Below are 21,465 nucleotides of genomic sequence, written 5' to 3' on the forward strand. Positions count from 1 at the left end.
GTAAAGAAAAAACGAAAAAACTTAAACTGCAAATAATTAACTATTACTACTACTTATAACTTGAGATTTTCAAGATTACTCTATATGTAATTTTTTTTCTGCATGGATTTGTAATTATAGCAACATTGCAGTGTAAACTGTAATCAGTACAAATGAAGTGCAAATTTCAACTTGATTAACTGCGAATTCGGCCGAATCGCCATTGTCGCCAGTTTTGAATCTCTATAGTTGTTTGCTGAGGTTATTTCCCCGAATCCTGGCTCTTTGTATATTCAATTAAAATAAGCGGAAGCGGGGTTAAATTTCCGCAAAAGCAGAGCAACAAAAGTCAAAGAGAGATACGGTCTAATTAGGGGAAAAGTTTACGCAGAGCTGCAACATTATGAAATATAATTCAATTTAGTAGTTGAGACTCAATTTGCCTCTAGTCGTAGTTGCGAAACTAAAAACTAACGTGACCGAACGGTTGATTCCATTACTTATTTGTAATATTCAACCGTTAAAACTAAGAGAAATAAGTAAGTCTAGGAAATAAAATACAAGAATAACATGGAGTTACATACAGAGATGTAAACTCAAAAATGCAGGAAATTATTATTGATTTAAAAAAACAAGAAGAGCAAAACACAAAGACTATGATTTAATAGATAGGTAACCGATTTCGGCTTAAGCCATCATCAGACCTAAAATACACAATAGTGTTAACCAGGAACTGCTGCATTGACACAAAAACAAAATATAAAATAAATTAATTATGTGGTAAGTCAACATAAAATCGTCAAGAATCTGAAATAATAAACAACTAAATAAAAAGTAAGATTACAACAGTAAATTAAGTAAAATTGCAATCATAAAAGATGTCCATTAATAAAACTGTTTACAATAAATTTTCTTCTTATTTTTGTGCCATTACCAGTGGTATTGTGATCTACGGTTAATTAGTATGGTATTGTCCACTGTGAAAATATCATTTTAGCAGTAAAAAGTACCATATCATTGTAAGCCGAAGTGAAAATCAATGAGGCTTTAAGTCACACAACATAAAAACATTTCAAATACCCATTATTTTAGGAAATGTTCCATAATGAAAATAAGTCAAATTCTGAACTATTTGTAGTCACAATTTTAACAAAACCGCATCATCCAGAAGCACCCCAATCAACCGGTCACACCCTAAGCATTTTTATAAATGGTAAACGATTTAACTTGAGTTTGAGCCAATAGGATTTCAGTTCAGTTTTCGGTAACCAATACGATTGGTTTAAGCTCAGCTGACAACAATCGTCCACTAAGCATTTCAGAAAATCACTATTATGCCTGCTTTATAGCTCTCAATTAACAATTAAACTAAACTTTCATTTAAACTAAAATTAATTTATCAAAGCTGAAAGTGAACTTACAAGCGAGCCCATTTATACTTTCAATTTACACTAAACTAAAATTAATTTACTTTATTAAAGTTCGGCTTAATTCGTTTAAATTCGTTGACTTTCGGAACTGTCACTGTCATACTTGTCATCACTCATGATGTAAATTGCTGTCTTCTGTCAGTCTGTGAAGCATCATAATCAGGCCCACTAATCTCATATAGCCAATGTGAAGCCATGTTTTGGATTCTTTCGAGACACAGGGGGAGCTACTGTATTGTTTTTACCTGTAGATGGTTTTTTGTGGTTAAGCAAAACAAAATGAAAAGGATGTAAACAACTTTTGACAAATTCAAATTTTTTTAGACAAGTCTATTAAAATATTGATATTACGGTTGCAGTTTTTAATTTATACGTGTGATTTATACTAGTTCGAGGGCGGTGTTTTTATAGTGTTCTCTTCGTAGGTTTTTTTAGTTTAGTTTTTTACCTTTTGGCTGGGTTTTACAACGACTTTTGTCACTATGGGCAAGGCGGAATGTGCCATAAAGGGGTGCAGCCCTTCAAAACATTCCCGACGATTTCGTTTTCCTAACCCGGAAAAAGACAGTGTTACTTTTTCACTGTGGAAACAATTTTTAGGACAATTTGTTATACTTTTTTGTTCTAATATGGAAATTTATAGCAGGTAAGTTCTCAAGTAAAGTTCATTTTTATTTGTTATAATGTTAAGGTAGTAAGAGGATTACTATAAGAGATTTTCAAGGAGGCAAAGAGAAAATAGGTTTAATGATTTGTAGAACTCAACATAGCTTCTTAGTTTATGACGATTATTTTGGTAAGTATAGTGGAAAACTAATGTATTCTTTTGCATAAAGTGCGTTTAAACAGTACTATGACTCACTGACTAAGTGACTAATAAATGTATCTGTTTTAATACCCTAGTTTTGCACTATACCTAGGTACTACTAATAGTAGTACTTAATAGAAATAAGGTACAGTAGATAAAAATGAAACTGAAATGTATTTTCAGGTATTATGTGTGTGAAAAGCACTTTTTGCCTGAAGACTTTAACCCATATAACAGACGCATGCTAAAAAAGGGAGTGATTTCTTCAAGGTTCTTACCAAGTCCTTGCCAGCAAGTACCAAAGGACCCAGATTCCCCAAGTAATTTTATTCAAATAAAAATGTACCTATACAGTGATGTCGCGTATGTTAGTATTAGTATTTCTTTTTAATTGAGGTTTTGTTTCCTGGAAAAACTGCTGATAGCATGTTGGGCATATCCATTTAAAATCTAATAAAAAAAAATGAGGAAATTGAGTGAGTGCTCTTTCGTTGCACTTACCTAACACCTCCACTGTGTGAAAATGTGAAGATGGACTTATATACTTTTCGTTCTTGTAATATTTGAAATGTTTGTTTTACAGAATCCCCCACTTCTGGGGGGGGATTTCAAGATTTTCACAAAGTAATCCATCAACAGGCAATCCTAATCAAGATGTGCTTCCAACTTCCTCCATCTTTTCCAAGAATAAATCCCTGTCTTCTGGTAAGTTTCACGTTTTAAAGAAGCAAAATAAAAAATAAAAAACCAAAAAAAACAACCAAAAACCAAAAAAAACCATATCTGAAACATTCTTAAAGACCTTTGAGGTACACCTATGGGTATACAATGGTTGATATTTGCATGTGCATGTTATTTATAATAGTAATGTTTTATGTATAAAGTGTAGCTTTATGATCTATTCTTAACTATAGTCTTAAGGTCTTGGGTTTTGCACCAACTTACTAACCAAAAGCTTATTATTTTTGTAGAGTATGTGTTTTGTATGTTCATTTCCTTAAAATATATATAATATATTTTGCATACACTGGACTTTGTTTTATTTACCTGTTTCTTGAACCAAAACCATGAAAGAAAGACTTAATTTAATTCAAAAAGCCCGCCAATACCAGTTTATGCAAGTCTACCAACAGATGGCGCTTTTAAAAATCTGTCATGACAATAGAGACGCAAAAATGACATCTGACGACCATCAAATGTGAACATGTGGCGACCCCTGTGACTCGAAAGAAATCATACATACAGTGCTTCACCTTATTAACACGGAGATTAATATCTATCTAGTGTGTTAATCTATGATCATAATCCTAACAAATGTTGGTTCCTGGTGTGTATATTTTTTTGATTCATTAAATTCTTGCAAAAATTTAAAAAATGGATGAAGAGGTGTATTTTGGATTGATTCTCCTTGCTGCAGTAGTAGGCATATCTATTACTAAAAAACGAAGAAGGCAACGTAGATACGGAGTGCGGCCTATAAACGGATGTAGGAAAGAGTTGGGAATGTACAACAAGTTTGTAAAAGCCATGAGTAATCAAGATCGTGAAATACTTCTATAACTATTCCCGCATGTCTCCTGAAATGTTTGCATACTTACTAAAGTTGGTGAAGCGTAGGCTTACAAAATTAAAAACTACAAAAACGCCAATATCTGCAGGTCAGAGACTAATAATAACTGCAATAAGTTGAATACTAGTATGCTAATAAAAAAAATAATTTATTTTTAGCATTATTTTGTTTTTATAGCTTTTTTGTTAGTTTTGTCATATAAGTATGGATATTGCGATACGTAGTCTATTAGACTTGAATCGTCTATTTCCATAATTGGATTTTTTACCGAAAAAGTGGTTTAAGAACAAATTTTTTAAATTATTTTAAAGAAAAATGTCTTTATCCACAAAACACGCGTAATGACGATGACAATAGAAACGTCAACGTCAAACATCAACGTCGAACGTCCAGTAAGGCAAAACAGTCATTTATTTTTCTAATTATTAATTTGTAGTATAAACCTAAACAAGATTTCTTAGTTTAAATATTAATTTTAGTGGAAATTTAAATTTAATTTAATTCTTAAATGGGAGGTATAAAGCAGGCATTACATTTCCTAACTTAAGTGACAGTTGACAGACTAATTGACAACTTACTTACCGCTCCACTGCCTCCAGCCACCGTTTCGTAACAACCCCAAAACTCGTTGCCAAAAGTGATGTTGTTCATGCAACCCTGCGAAGCTGCACATGCGCGGAACGCCCCCAGGACTACGTCGACTATTCGTTGTGACGTCAACACATTTCCACCAACCACGGCAGCTTCATCACTAGGATCCAGCAGCGATCCTTTGGGTATCTCCACTTTCACTGGTGCCAGACAACCCTACATTAGTTATGCACGTTATATCATGACAAGGACGGTAAACAGTAAAGGATTGCTCGATCGGCCGATTTTGTTAGTTAACGAAGCCTTTTAATGTTCATTGATCTTTTTAGGCAGTTTACAGAAATTTGTTAATTAGTGACAATTTACAAACAATAATTGTATAGCGCAATAACTATCTTAAAACAATTTACTAGAAAACATTAGACAATTAAACATCAATTTAAAATAAAAAAGGAATGTTCTACTAGGTTTTAAAATTATATTCTACTAGACTACTAATCTACTAGAACTTTGTAGATCAATGATAAGCTAAGGAGGTTAATCAAGCTTTCTATAGCTCGATGATCTTAAGAAAGATTTTTGGACTTTTTGAAAAGGCCAATCATTAACTAATTTAGAACAATCATTAATATTACTCTGTTTGATGGTCGTCTTCAAATAGTAATAACCTTTATGGTGCTCAATCATTTTAGAAATTATAAGATTAAGCAAGTAGCCCGATTATCCATTTATAATTTTACCTTTAATTGGCTAGCTTTCTATGTCAATTTAACCAAGTATTCTGTTGTTGGATTACGCTTTGAGACAGTTTTACTGCATTTTCGTAGTTCAATAGATTGCATACATCAGAATTAACGGATTAAGCTAATTTTACTAAATACTAACCTGGTTTAAAGGGACATCATGGCCTACCATACACCTGAGACAGTATATTAAAGCGGATAGGGTTACAGCCCTAGGAGCGTTGCAATTGCCCCAAACTTCTGGTCCAGATCCACTGCAAAGAATTTAAAACTGTAGGTTCTGAATGAAATTTCTATGTATCTAAATGAATGTGAATTCAGTGAGAATCTGTTGTAGTCTTGACTTAGTTAAGAAACCTTAATATTTACAAGAGTTACTTACCGAAAATCGCAAAATGCGGAACCACTCTTCTCATCCAACTCTACATTCAAATTAATTGGAGAACCGTCATCCATGTGATCCAAATAATGTAGACGAGCAGAACCGGTTCTGGCAACAGCGTTTCTCGCCACTTCACGGAGCATATCTCGCACAGCTAACTCAGCATTGGTTTGTATATGACGCATGTATGCCTGCACTACTTCTAGGCCATACTGGTCTATTAATTCCAGAACCTGTAAAGCAAAGAAGTACAAATGTTGAATAAGAAGATGGCTGTAAACAAATAAGGTAACGAAGAATACAGAAGACCACAAACATATTGTTACGTTAAGGGGCAGCTCAGAGGGATGATGGATACAGAAGTTCCACAGGTAACCCAATTTATTCAGGTTTAAGAGCGTATTATTACAATGATTCTTACCTCCAGAAAACCAATCATGACGGATTGGTTTTAGAGTATCTGATGTGTGCACGGAGGGCGTACGATTTATTTAGAGTGAATGGAAGTCGGTGAGGCTGCTTTTGTAACAGGCCATAGTGTAACAACTATGTTACAGTTTTTTTTTATTGTTTTGTTATTGGACAGCTTGATAACAAATGGACTGTTTATGGTAAATGCAAATTTGTCAATACCAGTAGATAAGAAGATACATTATAACAACATAATTTCTTCTTTATTGGTGTACAACCCATCAAACATTGTACAATCAAAGTTATTAACAGGATCGACAGTTGACAACTACTACTTTATTCAAATGTATGTACACTTGATAATTTTGACTTTAACTAAGTTATCTGAGTTAAAATTAACTAGTTTCAAAACCTTATAACTGTCCATTAACCAATTGTATGTATGCACTGTGATGACATGTTTAATCAACAGAATAATTGATTGCCTCTCTGCAAATTAATAGCTGTTTACATTAGTGAAGCAATATTCAGTTACAAAACTCAATTATTATTATTTTAACCGCTAAAAAAACAATGTAAATTTTTGCATGTTAATTTTTTGTGTGATGAAACTGTTTAGCCTCTAGGCGGTTTTTAAAATTTTGGTTATTATTCATTTTAGTCCAAAATACATCTATATACCGATTTATCCGCGAGTTAAATTATTCCCCAACGTTGTCGGCCTTTTAAATCAACTAACGGCGCAATTAATATTAATTGCTTTAAAGCCCACCAAAAAATAATTGCCGTAATTGCAGGCAAATCGCCGTGAACATATTGAAAAGTATTGAATATTTTATTACTTGTTTCAAAGCGCTCTAAATACACCAACAACACGTTTTTCCAATTATTTTCCGTAGTAAGGTAACAAGGCATACGCATTCCATAATCGGCCAAAACGACCATAATTTATAATATCGACAGGAAATAGGACAGTAATGGCGTTTTGATATTACCAACTAATACAGTTAGTTTCACTAATTACATTATAACTCAGTACGTGATGTATGGTCGAGTGATCTTCTGATATTCCCATTAAACCTCAGCTTGTCGTAGTTACAATAATCATAATCAAATTAGAAAACCTATACCAAATGTTTGACTGTCCCTAAAAAGGAGACAAGACAACACACGTGACACACAAGGACTGAAACAGCTAATTTCTCTTACTATATAATTTTTATCAAGCTTCATAATTTGCTGGCGTACGACCGCCCGCTAATTTTTATTACCGGTAAATAAGCCGGGATTAATTGAAACCCTCGTTTTATATCCCAATTTTCTCGTTGACGTTAAGCTGCATAACTGCCTATCAAACAAGTAATTAGAACGGCGTGCGAGATAATCTTCACTGCTATACAATCGTAATTCCTTTAGTGCCTAATCCTGTTAAACGCTGCCCCGTCGCTCTATGCATAATCAGTTAAGTCTTGTAGCTAGTTATTGCTTAATGCTGCAAGAGTTCTTACGTAATTATGTCGCATGCTAATCTAGAAAAAACGTTTAAAAGTCAAATATAAATTAAGATAAAACACTGATTTTGTTCTAGAGAAACATCAGTTTTTTGAAAAACTACGTTAACATTACAACTTTTGTCATGTGATACCAGGCATTAAGCAAACTAAAACCAGACGTTGACATATAAACTATTGACACATAAAAGTGTGGGGTTGTTAGTCCTCCATCGGGCGCATCCACAGAATGCGTATTCTTCAAATAACAGAAGGGAGTTACCAAGAAAACCGCATGCAGAATCTGACAGAAACCTGCTTCTTCTAATTTCCTCTATTTGTTAGCCTCTTCTGTCACATTCTATCAAAATTTGATAGAATTTGATAGAATGTTTACTCAAAATTTGATAGAATGTTTACTTGAGAGTGCTGCTGCCTGCTTTCAACAATATTAGGGCTCAGGTGGCTCATGCATGGACATCGATGTATGTTTTCTTGACTACAACACAGCATTTGATACAGTTTGCCATAACCACTTTATTCAATTGCTGAAAAGTGGGCAAATAAATAGTTTATCCTACAATCAGACGGCTAATATCAAAGTCGATGATAAACTTTCCAAAGAAGTAAAAATACAATGTGAAAGCAATCATTCAGGGAGCACTGGAGGAAACAATAACGGAAGTAAAGGTTAATGGAATACCCATTAACAATATCTGGAATGCAGACGACACCATACTTATTGCTGAAACCATCGAAGATTTACAGAGCTTGATTGGTCAAGCAGTAACAAGCAGCGAGGACAGCTATCTTAGCTTAAACATAAAAAGACTAAATTTATGACCATTACAAAACCAGTTCAGCAACAGGAAAACCTATAGATCAACCCAGATCTAGTAGAGAAAATCAGTAACTACAAATACTTAGGAACAACTGTCAATAAAGGTAATGAGTACACTGAAGAATTAAATCAAGAATTTGACAAGCCAGATCTAACAGAATGAGAAATGTGTTATGCAGATCAAGATCACAAAGACTTAATTACCACATAGATGTTAGGTTAGGTTAGGATAGTTTTCTCGGTGTTGCTATATGGGATGGAGTCCTGGACGTTAAAGAAAAACATAAGTGATCGACTGGAAGAGTTTGAGACGTCATTATAGAAGCAGTTTCGATCAAGAAAGCTGAAAAAAGAACTAGAAATAACCGAAGATCTGAAAAACGTGGTGTAAACAAATTGAACGAGAAATTGGTTGATGATATTGTCACGTTTAGGGGTGCGTAGTGAGGGATGGTAGAGAAACAACTTAGGTCACTGGCAAGCCTCGTTTATTATAAAAATATACCAAACACTTAAGAGGGGTTATTCTTACCCCCAGAATAGAAGGGCCAACACGGCCGTAAGTGTCGTAAAGCGCATGTGAGTTCGGGAGAGACGAGTGGGGTTTTAGCCCTTCGGCTACACCGTAAAGGGGCACGCAAAGGTGTTCTTGTACGGTGTGACCAAAAGACCAAGTGAACAACTGACAGGGTTAAGGGTTCTAACGGTCACTTCAAGTTGCGAGAGAACCCTTCTCTTATCAGCCTGGGATCCTAAGAAGGTAGCGAGCCGACCCACCACTTCAAGTTAGGGAATGTTGCTCGCCGACCAACCCGGAGACCAGTGATTTTAGATGGCCAGCCTTGCTGAATAAATACTCGTCGATTGACCCAGATTCCTACTAGACTTGCTGACATATGCGATTATTCGGTGTATAGTACGACCGGTATGTAAATGTTGGAATCTGCGACAATATACGCATTGCTGTGAAGAAAGTCTGCACGAAAGGTATTGTCAATAAAAACTAAAATTTACAGCCAGACACAATAGCACTTATGGAAACGAGAAGAAGCACCAACAGAGATACGCCAATATACCAAGAACTAAACAAGATGCTTAGTAAAAAAGTGAGGAAAGATATCCGAAGAAACGACGAGGCAGAGAAAAGATGATTCCAAACGACAACATAGAAAGACATGAAGGCTGAAGAAGAAGAAGGACCCTAAGAATAAGTTGGGCAAACATGATAAAAAATAAGGAGGTAAAAAACACACAATTATTAAAATAAGCTAGCTGCATTATCTGGGCCACGTGATGAAGGGAGAAATATGCACTGTTGCAGAATACTATGCACGGAAAGATACATTAAATAACAAGCAGAGGAAGGTGAAACCTTTCCTGGTTAAATAACCTCAGAAAATAGTACAACTGTAGTTCCATTGTGTGAAAAAGAAGAAGAAAAAACCAAAAAAGCAAGCAATATCGAACATTCTCCATCAATAATGGTTTAGTCAGGATCCCTGTTTTAATAGTGCCGCATTTCCTATTAGGACACTGTTATTTTTAAATATGAATAGTCTTGAGGTATTTATTACACAATATACTAGATTAGATAAATAAAATTCTGTTGCTTACCAGATCAATTCCTTTCTTATTAGCAGCTACCTGAGCCCTCAAATCTGAAATGTTATCGTGCAGGTTTCTCCCTCCTGCGTCTTTAATTGCTCTTGTAACTTCCTCCTCCATAAACCGGTCTTTTTGCACCAATAAGAAGGACTTAAAGGCGGCACCCTCTTGCGCCAAACTGGTCGAATGAGGAGGCATTGAACCTGGCGTAATCCCTCCAATATCTGCGTGATGTCCCCGACTAGCCACAAAGAAGATCGGTTCCGGGCGGTTTCTGCATTCAGTGCGACAATGCTATTTTTTTAAAGTTCGATTCCACTAAGTTTACCTGTAAAAGACCGAAGTTATGACGGTAAAATCTGGTAAGTGGGAACCTCCAGCACCAGGATGATTAGCAAGAATAACATCACCGGGATTGAACGTTTTTCTGGCTCGCATTTGATATTGCACTGCTTCCTAAAATAAATGGCATAGACCACTTAATTTTCCTTGAAATAGGATGTTAAAAACCTGCATAGCACCTAAGTGAACTGGAATATGGGGAGCATTCGACACCAAACCGCCATCTTCACCAAACAGTGCGCACGAAAAGTCCAAACGTTCTTTAATATTAGTTGAAATTGACGTTCTTTGCAGAATTCTAAAACAACTTTATGTTACTACTATGCCTAAAAGTGGTAACCAAGTAATTTTACCGTCCCATTTGTTCAGCAATACTCATAAATCTGTGCGAAAAAATGCTCAACTGAATGGAATCGAGTTCAGGCCCAATTTTCTTCATTTTGCCTGAACCTATGGTGATTTTGATATCCCCAAATTTAGTGACCAAAGCGGTGCATCCAGGTTCCACCAAGATAGTGCTAAGTTGATCCATAATTATGGAAGGACCTGCAGTGCAACAATTTAATAGTTTCCAGAAAAAAACTTGAAACTGATATAAATTAGCGTCAGACTTTGTTCGTCCGAACTTAATTTTCGTGATTTAACTACCCTGAAAAGTTTCATTGAAACTTACACGGTAAGTGGAAATTCCTTACCCACTATTTGCGCTTCAAATTAACAAACTTAAATTACTTTGGAAGAAACTTTCACGATTCTATTACTTAATTGTGTCTGTGTGGGCTATAACAGTGTCGAAATGAAGGAAACAATTGGAACCAGACAATAGGCTAATTCGCATCCTATTTTATTTTAATTTGCAAAGAACCTAAAAAGTATGTGATCCTGCTGAAAACTAGAGAATTTATAGCGAAAATTTGGCAGCAATGAAGCTAAATTCTTTAGAGTTTTGCTGTTACAAGACTGGGCAAGATGGTAAAATGAAAAGGTTACAGATAAGTGCCGTTTTCTGAAGTCTTACTTTTAACCTTCTGTAAAGTTTACATTATTTTAGACAACCAAATTAAACTTCAACAAACTAAAAATCCACAAATTATTCAACAGTCTGCTGATGTATTTCAACTAAGCTGCTCGTCAAAAAGAATGGGACAGCAACATTTTTGGTGTTTTTTCCGCAACCGTTTCTTCAAATTGATTGACTCGATTTTAATAATTTCTTTTGACTATTAAAAGGTATTTTTTTCTGTGTCTAATGGCCTAAATCATCTTTTGAAAGTTGCCTCTGATTTGTAGTCTTGCTACAGTTGATTTTTCTGAATTTTTGTTCCTTCTATTCAAGGTTTTGCCTACAAAATGGCTGGCTATTCCAACTCATTACTAACACCGTTCTCCAATTCATGTCAAACCAAACTTTCGAACTTGTACTGAGATATATGCTCTAACAGATAATGAACACACTCGGCTACAAAATTTTTATGGAGAAAAAAGTATTTAAGAAACGGATCAACTCTGAACGTCTGTTTGTAGGCATTTTTGTTCTAAGAGTACCTAAGCAATTAAAAATCACATTCTATTTCTGTTGAAAAACATGTCATTCTTAGAACATACATGAAAAAACCTCAGAAAAACTTACCTGGCAAGATTTGTCCAGCTTTCAAGTCCTTCAACTCATAAACACTAGTATCAAAATACTGATTTTCGAAGAAAACTTTTACTTTTTCACTAGGTGCAGGTTCCTCCTTCGATTCCACCACTACCACCTCTTGCTGCACTGCACTTTTACCGACTCCTCGAACCTAATCAATTTAATTCACAAAACTGAATCTTACAACTCCATTAACTTACCCTAATATCATCGACCACAATATTCCTCTGTCCAATCACAAAACCAAACTCTGACTTGTACCTTTCTATAAATGATCGCAGAAAATCACCGTGTTTAGGACGAACAGAGTCACCGCTTTCAGCATGAGTTGGTGGGCACATCAGAGCGCAATCAGTACCGTCATAGCGCATGTGCAAATATGGTTCTAACACTATGTCGGAGTCCGTAAAACCCTGATAACGCAGTTCATTCCTACATTGCAATTCGAGTGCTTCGAACCGGGAGTCAAAATAGTTGAAATTTTCTTCAGAATAAATTTTGGCGCATGATTCCTGTGCTTCCTGTTACATCGAAAGGTGCAGTCACATTTGAAGGTTTTTATTAGATCTTAACAAACCTGCACTACATCAGCCAAAGCCATTCCATAAGCCGACAATATTCCAGCATACTTATGGACAAACACAGTGGTCATTCCTAAAGAGCGAGCGATAGCACATGCGTGTTGTCCACCAGCGCCCCCAAAACACGCAAGTGCATGTCTTGAAGTGTCGTAACCTTTGCCTTGAGTAAGCGCTCTGATTGGCCGACACATAGCTTCATTAGCCACTCGTATAAAACCCATGGCCACCTCTTCCACGGACATTTTGCTTTTCTTATCATCTTGGGATTGCAAAAAAGCGTTAATATCCTGGGTTAGTGACTGAAAAGCGGCCAAAGCGCCCTCTTTGTCCAAGGGTGAGTCTTCATTCGGTCCAAATATTTTAGGAAAAAACTCAGGAAGAAGGCGGCCTAGAACCAGATTGGCGTCCGTGACAGTTAGTGGACCGTTTTTCTTATAACAAACTGGGCCAGGGTGGGCGCCAGCTGATTCAGGGCCCACTACAAACATCCCAGATCTAAACAATCAAGTCATATTATAATGCTTCTTAGCGATTTCTGGTTACTACCTAAAAAACAACATAGAACCACCTCCAGCTGCCACAGTGTTGATATCCAATTGGGGTGCCTGGATAGTAACGCCGGCGGTCGTACTTTCGTAAACATGCTCGTAAGTACCGGCAAATCTGGAAACATCCGTAGATGTTCCGCCCATATCAAAACCAATAACAGGTAAATCAGTTTCTTTTTGCCAAGTGGTAACAGCATACCCTACGACACCTACACAGAAACAATATCCCACGTTTAGGCATGAATAAATTAGATGATCAACACTGATTCCAGTTATCGGTCGGATTTTTAAGGAAAAATAAATTAGTTTCTCTATTCTATATGTTAACAACAATAATCTTTGTTATGCTTTGCTGGGACATAGGTTTCTTACAGTATTTACGCACAAGGTTCCAAAGGAAAATATATTATGTCGTCTACGTCTAAGTACCAATTTGAAATGAACGCACAGTCTTCTCCACAATAAATAGAGTTTATTACAATTTTAGAGAAATGAAGAAAACTGGGTGTTATTTTCAATTCGGTTGCTGAACAACTGCTTATACAGTGCAGGTAAAAAGTTTAAATTTTGTCATTTATGTTCGTGTTATGTTAATCTCCTATGTCCAGGGTACTCTTGGACACCTGGTATATATTCTACATGTATAAAATTATGTATAATACATGAGTGTATTATACTTCCCATCTCTGGACTTAAACAGATTGGCAGCTATTTAATGATTAAAGAAAACTATGTTTTTTACGGTATCCCATGTGTTAATCGAAAATTTTACTTGATTATTACGTTTGATAGTAGATTGTGGGTACCTACTTTTGACATTTTTCGCACACCCTATGTCACTTTGACAAAAAGGAATGCGTCCGTGGCAAGACACTTTTGACTAAGTTATATATTTTTGAGATATTTAAGGGTTGCAAGATTTTTTACTACAGTAGACTCGTTGTAATAGTGTGATATGATTAATCTGTATCTTTAAGAAAATGCGGAATTTTATTATTTAAAAATAGGTACGTTTCACTTTAGTTATTTTACGGTTACGTTTAAGTGTTTCGTATTACGTTAACGTTCATTGTGAAAGAGGCATTACTCTCTGAGAAATTCAGGTTTCATTTTGTTACTAACTGCTATAATTATTATTATGCCAAAGTCGTAAATTGACAGTCTATGTTTTCAGTTAGAATAAATTAAGTCACGTATATTTACATCGAATGAAACGTGATCTGGAAAGGTGACCAAACGTCGTTTAGGGAATTAACGTTAAGTTGTATTCGGTTATTCTTCAACGAGCGTAATAATGGTTATATTCGAGAAGAAGAAAACTATTAGAGTTTTATGAAACGGAACCATTAATCAATTAAAAAATCACCTAGAGAAAATAAATATACCTAATCTAACAATAGTTATTTATGCAACAAGTTCCAAAAGCACATCTTTTATGCACGCAAATGAAAGTTCTTGTTGTTGACACCAACAAGTGCAAAAAACGACGATTTTATAAAATTGTCTTGTTTTATGACAAAAGAACATCAAATATAACATAGTACAAAAAAGTGGAACTTTTTGCACTAAAAATCATTCCAAAAGTGTACTTTTTTCCACGATTTTATAAAATTGTTATTGTTGTCTAACCTATCAAATTTAATAGCACACTTGTCGTTTGGTACATGTGTATAACTTTATTTATAGGCCAAAACGAAATGTAAAATTTAAAAAAGGCAAATACATATTTTGAGCCACCCTGTAACTATCAAGATAACCGAGTTAAGGAATATTAAATTGCAAACCTCATTCTAGTAGTCTACGAAAATAACCACCCTGTAGAATTTGACAGCATCTCTAATAAATGTAGGCAATAATCTTAATGACCTGAGCAACATTCTGCTTTCAGAAAATGAGCATGTGACGTGTTATGCCGATGATACGGATTTATTGACAGGGGGAAGAGATGTAGAAAGCCTAGCACTATCGGGAGAAAACTTATTTTGCAGAGCACAAGATTGGTTTAAAAGTAACAGATTATTACTTAATAATAATAAAACAAAGGTTCTACTCTTTACAACAAAACAATTCAAAATTGAAAAACCTGGAACACTAACTTTTGGACAATCAAATACAGAGCTAGTAGAACATACCAAATTTCTTGGAATTCACTTGGATGAATTCCTAAACTGGTCAAATCATATTTTAGAGTTAAACAAAAAGCTTAGTTCAGTTTGCTATGGCATACGAGTCACTGCGAAATACATGAATGAAAGAACATTAAAAATCCTATATTACGCAAACTTTGAATCTGTGCTCAAGTATGGGATAATATTTTGGGGTTCTAATAGCTTAATGGAAAAAATTTTTGTTTTACAAAAACGAGCACTTAGAATAGTCAAGAAAATGGGATACAGGGAGAGCTGCAGGGGGGTTTTCAAAGCTAATGGCATTCTGACGGTGTGGGGACTATATATTTATGAATGTATAGTTTTCTTTTTCAAAAACAAAAGTATGTTTGATCTGGAGGTACATCATAGTTATAACACTCGAAGCGTAAATGTAAATTATCCGATACACAGATTAACTATAACCGAAAAAAATCCATATTATGCCTGTTTGAAGCTTTTTAATACATTACAAAATGATTTAAAATTAGAAAGAAATGAGAAACTTTTTAAAAGAAAGGTAAAACAGATGTTAATTAATTTAGAGCCATATTGTATCAGGGATTATGTAAGAGACTATTAGGTGTACACTCATTCTTAAAATGACGCTGTTTCTTTTTGTGTTTTCATGTATGTTTTTTGTAGTTACAGGAAATGTATTGTGACCATAATTAGAAATAAAGAAGACTAACTAACTAACTAATCAATATGCTAAAAATAAACTTACCTCCAGCAGGACCTGACAAAATGGCTCTAGCTCCATTAAAATTCTGCATAGGAGTTAAACCCCCATCACTTTGCATGAACAACACTCTAGTGCCTTGCAAATTAGACTTGAATCCTTTACAAAAACCCTCCACATATCTCTTTACGTGAGGAGTTAAATACGCGTCTGCGCAGGATGTAAAACCCCGAGGTACTATCCTCGTCATGGCTATAACATCATGAGAAAGTGACACATGTTTAAAACCTGTGTAAATTTATTAATTAGCTACTGAGCGAGTAGGTTTTATATAAAAAAGTACCCAGGTCTTTGGCTATAGCTCCAATTTTCTGTTCGTGTTCGAAGTAAGTGTAACTGTGAGCCAGTGCCACAGAAATACTGTCTATTCCTTTAGATTTGAGTTCTTGCAAGCTTTTAGTCACTTCCTCCTTGTCCAGTTCTTTAGTGACAAAGAATTTCTCTCCGGTTTTGCCTTCCACCACTCTCCAATGCTTGGCAAAGTCCCCCAATTCGCATTTACCTTCCAGCGTTGGAATAATCCGACAATCGACTTCGACAACTTCAGAATAAAGAATTTCCGGACGTTGGATGTTCTGGAAGTTTTTAGGAACGTCAATAAATCAAATTAGCTGTTCAATAAATATTATAGGCTCTGCCCACAGGAGATCACAATGCCATAAGGTCGACGGCGACAAAGCGGCAAATACACTCCCGCGTAGAGATATCGATTTGCATTCTATAGGACTCGAACCCGGTAATGTAGCGGCTTTTATGGATGATTTACGGGCAATGCCTTTGTAAATGAATATGTGACTCGCAATGCCATTGGAAGCGTTTGTTCCAAACCTAAGACCGGTATCTCTTCATTGTCTGTGTGGAATTGCTTCCAAATATGGAAATCGTTTCCAATCATGCAAACGATTTAGCTGAATTATCTTAAATCACTAACGATAATCGCGCTTACTTATCACGTCATTAGGCACACTCGCAATAAGTCAGAATAAAATTATTTGCTTTGCAGTTAGTTCAGAATTAGAAAATGATTTGCGTTTCCTGATTACAGTGTGCTGATTTATTTCTGATTTAAGAAAACGAATCAAAATCTTATCATCACAAAATTAAATTATCTCTAAATGTTGCTTAAATGCGTTTAAAATACGCCCACAAAATATCCTATAACCTATACTTTGAACAGAAATTTTCGAAGATAACTGTAAATTTAATTGGCGCAGTAGGTAGGATTTCCTAATCTTTTGGATATCTTCACTTTTTTAGTCAAAAGTTGTATTTTTTATGAACATTCTAAAACGTTAAACGATGCCGACACCACAAATAAATCGACAATGCCCAAAACGTAATAAACCGTTAAAAAACAGAATTATTTGAAAATACCCAAATATTCTACTCCTATTCAGATCCCTTAAACATAAATCGCCGATAACGAAGCGTCATGACGGATTTTTATCACGTCCATCCATTCAAATCGATCATTAAATTTGTCAAAATGTTTTTATTCAGGTGTAAAGATCCGTTTGCCAAAGGCAGCTCATACATCAAGTGGAAACGGTCCTTCACAATATCACTGACAATAATAGTTTCCGCTTGGAAACTGGAACGGTATTTCAACTACGCTTCTCTCGGAAGTGTTTCTACTTTTTTTTCAAATTGCTGAAAGGCTGACACAAACAGATATGCGAAATTTCAAATCGTAATAAAACCATAAGAGAAAAATGTGGATACATGTAGGTCTGATAGGCTGAAAGTCAGTGACGATCGATCAAAACAGTCAAGGAATACAGGGTGTATCAATTTTTTTTTTAAATGTCCTTCTAGATGATTTTTGCTTTGTATCATCAGCTATATCTACAGGGTGGACAATACGATTTAGCTAAAATGTTCTATACCGAAAGTTGCAGTGGACTTACTGTCCACTGACAGTGCACACCTCGCCGATCTCCCAACCGACGAAATCATCAGGAAATTTAATTTCGAACGGAACTGAGCACCAAAAGAGATTGGAGCAGAGAATCCATTCAAACATTGGGAAAAAATACCATAAAATGGTATACGGACTGATCTAAAACTCCCGAGGGGACTGGAGCAGGAGTCTACGAGCCTCGGACCAAATACTCCGAACCCATGGGCCAGTTTTGTAGCATTTTTCAAGCGGAAATTCACGCCATAGAAAGGTGTATTCAGTTTAACCTCGACAGGAAATACCGGAACAAGGAAATTGCTATCCTTTCTGATAGCCAAGCAGCCATCAAAGCGTTGAGCTCATCTAATATCAACTCGATCAAAAGTCACCTAACTATTTTCAAGTGTCGAATGGATGCTTAAAGGCCACGTGACTCTTGTGTCTCTACAAGGTTAAAAACTATATAAGTAGTATCTTTGTAATCACGTGACCATACTTAAAGTCACAATGTTGTTCTGAAGGTGACGTTACCATTTTTAGGGTTAAAAATGGTTAAATTATCAAACTCAGTTGCAAAGGTCACATGACTATTTTCAATTGTCGAATAATCGAAAGTCACTTGACTTTTTCTTGACGGTTAAAATAGAATCTATACAGTCACGTGACCAGTTTTACGAATGAAAATGTAAAAATGTCAAAATAGCATCCTTAACGTCATGTTATCATTTTTACAATTAAAAAGAGGCCTAAAAGAGATCACGTGACTGTTTTTAATTATCAAATTTTCAATCGTCGAATGGAATCTTAAAGGTTACTGCTTCCTGTTAAAAAAGATTCCCTGTAGTCACGTGACCGTATTTAAGGTTCAAATATTGTTCTGAAGAATTTTACGATTCAAGGTATTTATGAAGGTTAAGTGACTGTCATGTCAATGTCAAAATAGCCTCCTTAAGGTTATGTTACCATTTTTATAATTAGGAGGCCTCTACAAGGTTAAAAAAGTATTCTTCTCGTCACGTGACCATATTTAACGTCAAAATATTGTTCTGAAACCTCCATGTGCTACCGCTGCTCAAAAATACACGCACCATTATGAGGTCAGCTATAATATATGGACAAACTTTTTCAAACTAAAATTTACACCTGAATAAAGCTGTTAAGACCCAAACGAGCTAGGCAATCGTGATAAAAATTTAAAGCTGGAAAAATTATGCCAGCCACAATCTGACCCGGCCGCAGAGGCCGCTTTAGGGCTTTTTTCCGTATAGTAAAAATCTATTTCACATTCATGAATATTCCATTATTGTCGCCGGTACCCACAAAACCCGACTTACCAACTCGAATATTTTAGGCCTAGCCTGGTTGCCGATCAGTAAAATATCTTTAAATCCCTTATTTGTGACGAAGGCCATTTTTTCTCCTTTTCGCTCGAGGAGAGCATTAGTGGCCACTGTTGTACCCATTCTGATCCAATCAATTAAAGAACTGTCTACGTTACCATCTTGATCGACGTCAATTCCAGTTTCCTGCGATTAAATTTAAATAGTTAAAAAAATAGGGAAAAATTTAAGGAAGTATAACCTCAACAAGTATTCTTCTGATTCCTTCAGTTGGAGCGTCGTGGTAATGTTGTGGATCTTCGGATAATAGCTTGAGAACTCTAATTTTTCCTCCAGGGCATATGGCAAACACGTCAGTAAAAGTACCTCCACGGTCAATGGCAAATTTGAATTTGGATGATGACATTTCTTAACTGAAATTAATTACAAATAATATTAATTGATAAGAAAAACATACATTACTGTAGAAAGTAAATTTGATGTTTGTGCTGCCACCTAGTTTTCTAATCCCATACTACAAGCAGTATAGATTTCATATGTACAGGAATCTACCTAATAAAGTACACCACTCTTGGATTGGTATTGAATTTTCATTTCGCATGTTTGTGTTCATACTTTTAATCAGGTTATATTTGTTCCACAGTTTTTATGAACAGATAATGTATGAACTAACATGCAATATTAACATTAGAGAGTAGTGCCCATAATATTATTATCTTTTAGTTTATCATACTAATGTGTATAACACATACATTACAATTATAAAAAGGGTAGATTAGAAAAGCTACTGTGTAATCATGCTTTCCATCAGCAATAAAATATAAAATTGATGTTGTAATGCCTACTTCTGTGAAGGCTACAAACCAAATTTAGTAAAATATTTACTTGCTGATAGAGCAACAGATTACATACAGGCCGCATTCGTTTTCACGATCCATGGAGCGAGCAGAGCTTTTTTGACGTCACAATGACGTAATTTGACAATTGGTCAAATTATGCTTTTGCCAAATTACGTCATCGTGACGTCAAAAACGTTCTGCTCGCTCCATGGAGCTTGAAAACGAATGCGGATAATATCGGCCGATCGAGCAATCCTTTACTGCTTACCGTCCTTAGGTATTAGGGGGTCTTTTTTTTACTACTTTTTACAGAAAATTCAAAATGGTGAGCTGGAACGCCATTTTGTCTGTCATTTTTTGAAACTACGTAAAATTTCCTTTAAAATAAGGTGCAAGTCAATATTTTGACCGAAAATTCAAAATGGCGGCCTGGAACGCCATTTTGTCTGTTATTTCTTGAAACTACGTGAAATTTTCTTTAAAATGAGGTGCAAGTCAATATTTTGACAGAAAATTCAAAATGGCGGCCTTAAACGCCATATATGTGATATTATGGTAAAGAAAATTTAACGCCCTCTAGCGGCCAAACGGTGTTATCAATCAACTCATGTGGGGATATTTTTAGAAAGTTTGAAATCTGCTCTATCTTTTGTTTTCTATGACATTTTGACGTAACTTGTCAAGTAAGGGAGTAATTTAGGGTAAAAGCAACGAGTATTACAAAATGTGCAATTTTGGCAATTTTTTATTTTGCTCCAAAACGGTTCCAATGCACAGCAAAGGACATATTTATACCAAAGGATCTTAAATTAGGTGAAATAAGTAGAAAAATTAAGAGAGAAGCATTGAGTGTGTTGGAGTTAAATCATCCTACTTCAAAGTGTTCAATCACTTTTGAGTAGATCAGGTTTTTTGTAAAGTAAAAAACTGACACGGTTGGGCTTTTTCCTGAATTGCTGTTACAATGTGGCTTGAAAAACTTATGAACAGCAGCAAACAAAAATAACTTACGTAAATAACCTCAAGTCTTCATTTTAAACCGGAAAAAATCATCTAATCCTCAAAAAACTCAATTTCCACAATACAAACTGTCACCATTATTTCCGCCATATTGGAATTTTGGGTCTGGTGCACTTTAGGTGCCATCGTATTTTTAGTTCTTTTCTGATGAAATCGATGTCAAATTGTTTATTTGACGTAGTTCTACCTAAAAATAGGGGGATAAACCTGGTTTTTTGGTAAAAGAATCTATACTACTAGAAATGTGCAACGTTGCCAAATCGAAGGTTCAAAAAAGATGCATGGCTAACCATAGTTGCCGATTCGTATATGTAGCAATATTTGTTAATTGTAAATGTATTGAAAAAGATGCATGGCTTTTTTAGAATGATTTTACTAATTTTGAACAGAAAAGCAACAAACAAAATGTTCAACAATCACACTGGTGGTGCAGGTACCGATCAAAAACAAGTAATTCATGTTTAGTATGGAGAATGCCATAAGAAAGGAAATAACGCAAAAATATGAGTTTTTC

At 35.3% G+C, this 21,465-nt stretch overlaps 1 protein-coding gene and 1 long non-coding RNA gene across 5 annotated transcripts in view; one reads left to right on the forward strand and one right to left on the reverse strand.

Moving 5' to 3' along the window:
• The window catches only part of LOC145729419 (5-oxoprolinase), a 60,623-nt gene that overhangs the window by 38,145 nt on the left and 1,013 nt on the right, over positions 1 to 21,465 (reverse strand). For 3 of the 4 annotated variants that reach the window (XR_014178347.1, XR_014178346.1, XM_081980173.1), the window contains exons 2-16: positions 19,334 to 19,505; positions 19,087 to 19,278; positions 16,136 to 16,427; positions 15,838 to 16,080; positions 12,962 to 13,172; positions 12,412 to 12,910; positions 12,035 to 12,355; positions 11,823 to 11,985; positions 10,546 to 10,738; positions 10,361 to 10,490; positions 10,179 to 10,306; positions 9,860 to 10,124; positions 5,504 to 5,736; positions 5,264 to 5,375; positions 4,370 to 4,594 (exon numbers count right to left, since the gene is read on the reverse strand). Coding sequence is in view for 2 of the 4 variants with exons in the window: in XM_081980173.1 (XP_081836299.1) it covers positions 4,370 to 4,594; positions 5,264 to 5,375; positions 5,504 to 5,736; positions 9,860 to 10,124; positions 10,179 to 10,306; positions 10,361 to 10,490; positions 10,546 to 10,738; positions 11,823 to 11,985; positions 12,035 to 12,355; positions 12,412 to 12,910; positions 12,962 to 13,172; positions 15,838 to 16,080; positions 16,136 to 16,427; positions 19,087 to 19,278; positions 19,334 to 19,498 (3,372 nt within the window). In the remaining 2 variants the exon portion in view is untranslated. Of the gene's footprint in view, positions 1 to 4,369; positions 4,595 to 5,263; positions 5,376 to 5,503; positions 5,737 to 9,859; positions 10,125 to 10,178; positions 10,307 to 10,360; positions 10,491 to 10,545; positions 10,739 to 11,822; positions 11,986 to 12,034; positions 12,356 to 12,411; positions 12,911 to 12,961; positions 13,173 to 15,837; positions 16,081 to 16,135; positions 16,428 to 19,086; positions 19,279 to 19,333; positions 19,506 to 20,942; positions 21,076 to 21,465 lie in introns of those variants that run through there. The other variant, XM_081980174.1, reaches the window with a different exon arrangement.
• LOC145729429 (uncharacterized) lies at positions 1,569 to 3,246 on the forward strand. Its single transcript, XR_014178350.1, has 2 exons — positions 1,569 to 2,055; positions 2,401 to 3,246. It is a non-coding gene; the product is annotated as an uncharacterized LOC145729429 (long non-coding RNA).

This window comes from Ips typographus, linkage group LG5 (genome assembly GCF_016097725.1).
Source record: "Ips typographus isolate SLU linkage group LG5, UJ_Ityp_2.0, whole genome shotgun sequence".
NCBI lineage: Eukaryota > Metazoa > Arthropoda > Insecta > Coleoptera > Curculionidae > Ips > Ips typographus.